This window comes from Engystomops pustulosus, chromosome 10 (genome assembly GCF_040894005.1).
Source record: "Engystomops pustulosus chromosome 10, aEngPut4.maternal, whole genome shotgun sequence".
NCBI classification, from domain to species: domain Eukaryota; kingdom Metazoa; phylum Chordata; class Amphibia; order Anura; family Leptodactylidae; genus Engystomops; species Engystomops pustulosus.
In genome coordinates, this window is record NC_092420.1 from 71220204 (window position 1) to 71228890 (window position 8687).

General features: G+C 42.7%; 1 protein-coding gene across 3 annotated transcripts in view; it reads left to right on the forward strand.

Moving 5' to 3' along the window:
* TDRD5 (tudor domain containing 5) overlaps window positions 1-2926 on the forward strand; it is a 49643-nt gene extending 46717 nt beyond the window's left edge. For 2 of the 3 annotated variants that reach the window (XM_072128470.1, XM_072128468.1), the window contains exon 16: window positions 2272-2926. In XM_072128470.1, the coding sequence (XP_071984571.1) occupies window positions 2272-2510 (239 nt within the window). In that variant the 3' untranslated portion in view covers window positions 2511-2926. The remainder of the gene's footprint in view (window positions 1-2271) is intronic. The other variant, XM_072128469.1, reaches the window with a different exon arrangement.
* The last annotated feature ends 5761 nt before the right edge of the window (window positions 2927-8687 follow it).

Sequence of the window (8687 nt, forward strand, 5' to 3'; positions counted from 1 at the left end):
AAGGAGTGGAATGGGTGCAATGGCTATTGATCCAGATTCAGACAGATGCCAGCAGATCCGGATGGGGAGCTCTCCTGCCAGGAAAATATGTTCAGGGTTGTTGCTCCCGGGAAAGGGCGCAAATCTCTTCAAACGAAAGAGAATTGAGAGCAGTCCTGAAGACACTGGAAGCCTGCACCAACGATTTGAAGGGGCATCACATAAAAATCATGTCAGACAATACTTCTACGGTTGCCTATCTAAAAAGACAGGGCGGAACCAGATCCAGGGAGCTGCTGAGGATATCCCGGAGAATATTCTTATGGGCGGAAGAAAATGTTCGCTCAATTTCAGCCATTCATCTGAAGGGCTCAGAAAATGTGGTGGCAGATTATCTCAGCAGATCTCAGATCCTTCCACACAAGTGGAGTCTGAACGAGGAGGTTTTTCAGGAGATCATTTCAAGATGGGGACTACCTGCCATCGATTTGTTTGCCTCAAGGAAGAACTGCAAGGTAGAGAGGTTCTACTCTCTGAATCCAAGAGGTTTCCTGGGGGCTGGATGCATTTTCGCAGGCCGGAGCCAAGATCTGGTATATGCCTTTCCCCCAATCCCTTTGATAAGCAAGGTGCTGCAGAAGGTATTGGTCAGTCCAGCCAGTCTTATCCTGGTAGCACCCTTCTGGCCGAAGAAGAGTTGGTTCCAAATTCTACAGAGGTTAACAGTGGACGTTCCAGTTATTCTTCCTAAGAGGCCGGACCTACTACATCAGGGACCATTCCTGCATCAGAACCCAGGGTTTCTAAAATTGGCAGCCTGGATCCTGAAAGCGTCTTCCTGAGAACAAACGAACGATATGGAAAATAGGAAATCGTCCTCACCGGTAATTCGGTTTCCATTCGCCGATTTTACCTGAATTGCCCCGGGTTTTTTGGCGCACGCGATCGGATTGTGGCGCATCAGCGCTGGTGTGCACGCAACGGAAATCGGGGGCGTGGACGTACGAAAACCCAACAGATTCGGAAAACCCGCCGCATTTTAAAAAAAACAAAAAAAATGTGTTGCTTGCCTGCACCCGGCCTGGCTTGGTCAACTTCAGTGCACTCCGACGGAATTCGGTGCAGCAGCTTCACCTAGTGGACATCGGGCGCACTACCTTAGTGAGTCGCCGGAAGACCCGAATCCTCCACACAGAACGCGCCGCTGGATTCGTGAATGGACCGGGTAAGTAAATCTGCCCCAATAACCGTGTTTGATATATTTGATGACCACCTTCCCATTGGAAAAGCTTTCCCTTGTTCCAGTGTTGCAACTTTTTAAGATGTTCTAGCCAAAAATATATTCCCCTTACCCATTACTTACTGGGGTATCAGATATGTCTTTTTAATATTTCATTTCTGAAATTAGGGGATGTCCTATGACTTTAGAGTTCGCCTCTAGGAGGAATTTGTGCAGGGGCACAGACTGGGCTGTGGGTACTGACTGGGGAACAGGACAATCTCTGTAGCTAGGTATGAGCAGAAAGCAGGGGACGTTTACCTCCAGTGAACATTCACTAAGTATCTGTCTCCAAATTTTCCCAGCGTTCAATAATGTTTTATTGGTTAATACCTAATAGCATAGAGTATAGGGTTGTGCTGTATTTTCACTGTTCTAAGGGTCTTATTCCCCATATCAATATATTAGATAAGAACTATATAGTTTTGGATATAGTAAATGTTTTAATTACAATGATGAAACCTCATCTTTTATCAAACAACTTGTACCTTGTATGTAGGGAGCTATTAAAGGGAATCTGTCATGGTTATTTGGGACACTAAACTACCCCACAGATCCTTATGGACTGATGGTTTACTATCCCAAATCGCCCAACACGATCACATTAAAAAAAAAAAAAAAAGACTTGTATGTACCTCGTCTGCAGCTTTTGGCACTTGCACGTTGCAGCTAGTGAAGCTGGCATACTGCAACCAAACCCAGGCCCCGGGTTCACTTTACAAGCGCCGTTGGTATGACACTTGCGCAGTGAAGCCGGGATGCAAGAGGAGGTGCGAGTAATGTGCCTCATTGCACACACATCTAGGCAAGTAGTATAAATAGTTTTTGGGGTTTTTTTTTTCTTCTTCATTTTTATGCAACTCAAAAGCAATATAAACATCAATTTAGGACCTTAAACCACACACCTGACCACTGCTCGTTAAGTGGTGTTCTTGTAATAATACTTGATATAAATTGTGGAGAATTTCCATTTGATTGTATTGTTTTTTTGTCTTTTTTTTAATACCTTTTAGCAGATCACATTTTGCAATTCACAACAGAAGAAGAAAAAACACAATCACTGGAAGATAATTGTTTGTTTCATGAATCCTCTAGTCTCAATCCAACAGAAAGAGGGAGTAATCCACTGCTTGGATTTCATAAGTTTCAGATCCCAAGGAGCTCAGCAACCATAGCTCTTGGACCTGCAGCCCGTTTAGCTGCCACCCCTGGAAGTCTTTTAAATTGGGTCACTGAGCCCGGAAAAGTGTAATGGACAATGGGAAGTGATGCTTTTTTTTTCACCCTCAAAGCTTTCTCATTGTAATGTAATTTTTTTTTTTTTTTTTTTTTTTTTTAGTTTATGCTTTTTATAAATGAATGTTTGATTTTTGAGTTTTTGTTGTAGATCTGAAGCCAATTTATATGCCCTAACCACAGATCAGTATAAAGCGTTGACTTCTTTATTAGAATTTGTTTTCTGGCTTTGACTGAATCAAAAACTGCTTTGCGATTCAAGCCTAAATATTTGTCTGCAAGATCGTTTACATTGTTGTATATTTGTAAAAAAAAAAAAAGTGACTTGCATTGCAATAAGCCTGGAGTGATGTGTGTAGTGTAATTACTGTGTAGTAGTGGCTGTAATTCCTGATACGTACACACACACACAGTGCTAATTTATTAAACATGGAAAACTGAAATATTACATGGTCATAAATATTCTAACCCTTTTCTGTGACACTCATGCTATTTAACACACATGCTGTTCATTTCTTTCTGATACTCATTGAGATGGTTATACTCCTTCATTGGAGTCCAGCTGTGTTTATTTAAGCTACAAAAGAATTTCTGCAACACTCAAGGTTCCTAAGAGCACAGTGGCCTCCATAATCCTTAAATTAAAGAAGTTAGGATGACCACAACTCTTTCTAAACCTGGACATCCAGCCCAACTAAGCAATCGTTGGAGAAGAGCATTGGTGAGAGCTAAAGATCCCCAAGATCTGCAGTAGAGAGATAGAAACTTCAACTATCACTACAGCTTCCACCAGTCAGGGCTATATGGCAGAATGTGCCGACAGAAGCCTCTCGTCAGGGCAAGACATGAAAGCTGCATACAGTTTGCAAAAAACCACATGAAGGATTCCCAGACTATGAGAAATAAGATTCTCTGGTCTGATGAGATGAAGATTGAACTTTTTGCTGTTAACCTGACAAATACAGTCCCAACAGTGACACATGGTGGTGACAGAATTGTGCTATGGGGGCAAGGACAGGATGGCTTGTTACAATTGAAGGAAATATGAATGCAGCCAAGTACAGAGAAAACCTCTTCCAGAGTGCTCTGCACCTTAGGCTAGGCTGAAGCTTCACCTACTAACAAGACAATGACCCTAAGCACACAGCTAAAATAACAAAGCAGAGACTTCAGAACAACTGTGTGACCATTCCTGACTGGCCCAGACAGAATGGCATATTTTAAGCTTTTAACTTTACCCACTGAATGTGTATAGTGTGCTGTTGTTAACAATTGATGAGGGCTCACGGGCTGTATTGTACAGTAACTCTAAAAACCTCTAAAGGAAATCAACCACTTAAAAAAAAAACAAAGGCTACTACAAATACTCCGCTTCTCTTTATCTTGATCCTGGCATCGGGATCACCCAGAAAAGAAATGTAGAATTAATCAGCCATCCGGAGCAGCGGAGGCGAGTATTTCTATTTTGTGTTTTTTTTTAAGTGGTTGATTTCCTTTAAAGGGGGTATTCCCATCTGGGCATTTACTTTTAATTAAATTCATTTGCCTTATGTAAACATTTCATCAATTGGATGTTAATAAACAAAATGTTCCTGTGTGAAGATAATTTCTCATAAATGTAGCCATGTTGTCCCTTAGAAACCAGATAGCTTCCTCGGATACGACCACCTCACATTTTGGCAGCGGTGGCCAGACATGCGCTATAGAGTCCTGCCTGACCACCTGGATTCAGCGATCATTACCACAGGAAGGGTGCGGGACATGTAGTAACTCCCGGACATTTCATATACAAAAACAATTAGTTTCTTTGTGCAATCCCTCCAGCAGAGGTGGTCGTATCCGAGGAAGCTATCTCGTTTCTAAGGGACCATATCACTACATTTATGAGAAATTATCTTCACACAGGAACATTTTTTTTATAAACATCTAATTGAAGAAATGTTTACATATGGCAGATTAATGGAACTGAATGTGAATGCCCAGACGAGAACACCCCTTTAAGTACAGTGGTTAATTGCAAACAAGGAACTTAAATAGTGGTGCCACATAGAAGTTGATATCTTGGTCTGATCGTCCCTCAGGAAGTTATGAAAAAATTCAAATCAATAAAAACATTGAGCTCATCCTGCAAAAAAATACAACTTACCCAGCTCCAAATGCCAAAGTACAAATGATAGTTTTCAAATCCAAGCTCTGTGCGACGCTGCATAATCTGTGTGCGCTATATAAAGGAATTATTAGTAACCCGTTACCGATGTGATATAAGAGTACGTCACATGTTGGCTTGGGTATATGGAGATAGCCTCATGAGCTCTCTCCATACAAGGTTGGAATTTACTGCATATTGCAACAAACACCGACCGGAGCTGACAGAGTAAAATGAAAAACACAGTCGGTCTTCCAATGCACTCAAATCAAACTGTTTATTTCAAACAGATACAGCTATATTTTAACACATGAAGATCAGCATTTGGGATGTTGATAAGACACTTAGATTCTATTGGCCATTATGTTTTTGTACCAGCACATTCTGAGAAAAATGACTAGGCCGTGTTTACAGCCATGCTTATCTACACAATGGCTCCTAGAAGCTTCTTCATAACCAAAATAAATAACAAGAATACAGAGGCCCGAAGGACGGTAAGAAATGCCAAGGATACTGTGAAAAGGCAAACAACAGTTTAAATGAGAAAAATAGCTGAATTAAAACATTTAACCCTATAGCTTCTAAGAGGGAAGCATACCCCCCCCCCCCCAAGGTGGCCGCTGTATCTAAGATGGCGGACAGTAGTCAAGATGGCGTCCGAAACCAGTGCGACCTCCTTAACAGGTAACAACCGTGATCGTTGCTAGTCCTTCGTTCATTGCTCTCTGTGAAGTCATCTGGGAGCAGCGATCTGTTACCATGACAGCCTTGGGTCATACAAAGACCTGAGGCTGTCCGATTTTAGCCGATCTATTGCAATGTGCGATCTGCAGTATAGATGATGTGGAAAATCCCCATACGCGGGCACATCGTATATTGTAGGACCAGGTTATTCCCGGCATTTAGCGCCCAAAGTTGAATTGTGTCAGTTTTTGCAGCATATACAAAATGTAATATAAAGTGATCAAAACGCCATACAGCCCTTAAAATTGTAGCATAGAAATTGATCATCTCATCTTGCAGACAATGACACCACAGAAAGCTCCTTCCACTGAAGTGTAAAAAAGTTATTGGCAAACTCTAAAACCTATTTAAATTCGGTATCCCCATGACCGTTCCTGCTACCATTAGATTCAAAAACTGCTTCAGGCTGCTTTCACACGATGAGTTTGCAATGTGTTTTTAAATGCGTTGGACAAAATACTTAAATCACATGTAAATACATTTTCTTAGCAGCAGTTTGTGGTGTGTGACATTCTTAGTCATCATTAATGTAAAAAGACAAAACACATGTTACTACTTGCAGAACACAAATGCGTTTGATGCATTTTGCCCAATGCATTTAAATTGCAGACACAATTAGCTGTGTTCACACTCTGTTATTGAATTACTTTTAGGAAGGCAATTCCAGCACCATGGACAGAAGTTTTTCCCTATCACATCTGCGTTTTCACTGAAAGACTTGTGATCGGGATGGTGCACCACATGTTTTGCATCCTGCACATGCGCTTGGAATTAACTCTTCCCCAATGTGCTGAGGCTGCAGAGGATGTGTGCTGTGTCGTGACCTCACTGCTGCATCTCTGTTTACATACAGAGACCGGGCTAATGGGAGGCACATTGCTGTACAACTGCTTTCTTGTTTTTATAGCCTCCCCCACTCCACTGGTAAAATAGTAGGGACAACCCTTTTAATCATAAAGGCTGTGTATGTGTGTGTATATACATAGTCGGCTCCAGTTTCAGTAGGCTCCTGGGCAATAGAGCCTCAGTGGACCCCTTTGCAGTGAACTCACGTGGTGGCATTAGAAATTCAGAAACTAAAACAGCCTCCTGTTCCCTAACAATTTCAAGTTTATTATACCAATCGGGCCCCTCATGGTTATTTTATATAAAGCCCCCTTCACCGACTATGGATTCATTAGATACAGCCACCTTTTTCTACATGGATTCCTTATGTACAGCCTTATGTGGGCCCCTCTGCATCTCTGGGCCCGGCACTCCACTGGCCCTATATATATATATATATATACACACACACACGGACATGTTCAGAAGTATATGAAAACAGAACAAAAACCAAGCTCAGCGTTGAATGCAAAATTGTGAGCTTATGTGTGAAGCAGCGCATTTGGAGGATATGTCAACTGCGTCTCACGAGAACTCAGCTCTGAAGATTTAGAGACCATCTCCTACACTTTCTTATGACAAATTTAATAGTGTTCTGTTGTTTCCCTAGAGATCACAATTATGCCCCTAGTAGTCAAAGTTATGCCCCACAGTAGCCATTAGTCACAATGTCAATGCCCTGCTCTTTCTCTGGGCCCCATGACAACCCCTCCACGTGCCCTCTGAAACATTGAAGGGATTTACCGCAGTACGAACCTCTTTCTTGCGCTACTATTCTTCTGCTTCCCCTCCTGACAGGCCGCCCAGCTTCAGTGGCACTGGTATGTGGCTACTTTGAATCCTCTGCCGCTGCAGGTGACCAATATGTGACCTATGACTGACACACTGCAATGGAAAGTTATGCTCTGCTGATAATACCACTGACATTGTTTACAGAAACAGGAATCTTAAAAAATCTTTTGAAAATAACTAAAAAAAAAATGAAACTTTGTGGAAGAACTGACAATTAAAAAAAAAAATATTTACAAAAACATCCCAAACCAGGTTGATGCACATCCCTGGAACTTTGCCAACTACAAAGAACTGCCGAAGCTGTTGCATGAACTGTGTTTTTGGAACTGATGAATTGTGGTTGTGGAATAATAGCTTTTCAAAGTCCAGCAATTTTGCTACACTCCCAGTATGGACCAGGGCTCGTGTGTGAGAAGATCCAAGCTTCCACTTTTCTCCATTGTTTGGGAATTCTGAATGCTTCCCTGTGGTGTGCACAAGCTTGGTAATGGTTTTGGTGGTTTCTCCCGTTGCGGGAATGAAGGTTGTCTTGTCACTCAGGAGGCTGTGATTGAGGCTTAGACAAATGAAGCAGCAGGGTGAACCTAAGATATTTCAATATTTTCGGGTGCGTTTCATCCACTACAGCTCATCTTTTGTTTCCCGGGGGCTTGTCATACGTGGTGGTCAGATTGTCGCTCACTTCAGGGACTGGCAGCACAATGTGCAAATGACATGTCTTGTTTTCTGCACTTGAAAAAATGCTAACCCATGGAGATCATGTGGGCCAACCTTTGTGTGGTCAGTCCCTGGGCACATTGGGCAGTAGCAGGCAATGGGGCACATTTATTTACCTGTCCCATCGCGATCCCCGATCCGGCATGTCCGACGAGGATTCGGAGCTGCCCCGATTCACTAAGTTCGTGCGTCCTATTTCCTGCATGTGTCGCTTCCCCGCTGAGGCCCGCCGGTGTTCACCTTCTTCTTCCCGGTGCATGTGAGTGCTGATCTTGTGACACAATTTGAATTTTAAATTCCGCGGTTTGTCCGAATCAGTCGGGTTGTCCAATGGCCACACCCCCCGATTTGTGTCAGATGAAAGCCGGCAATTCACCTGGGGCAATTCAGCGCAAATCAGACATAGTCGGGAAACCCGACATAATCGCGGTACGCAAACCCTTACTAAAGGGGCTTTGTGACCACCAACTCTTCCTCTGACAAATAATTGGCTCTATTCCATGTTGGGTCCTCACCTGTCCTGTCACATCTTTCCTTCTTGTCATTCTACACATTGGAAAAAGCCACAGTAGTTGGCAATTGGGTAGATCTGCTGTGATGGTCTGCTGTCCACATCCTCCAACACAAGTTGTTTGGCATCTGGGAAATTGGGTAGGCGCAGGTGACTGGCCCACAGATACCCATCTAATACAGTTATCTTAGAGCATTAGTGACTGCTCCATAATCTGTGGCTGAGATAGCCATGCTGTTTGAACAGAGTGAGGGGGTTAAAGACAATCCAATAAAACTTAAAGAGGACCTTTCACCTCTAAAGACTGAACTAGGGGCTGCTTACTAAACTATAATGCTAAAAAACACTGCTGTGCTGTACAATTGAAAACGCCGGACCGCACTGTAAGTGGTCGGCGT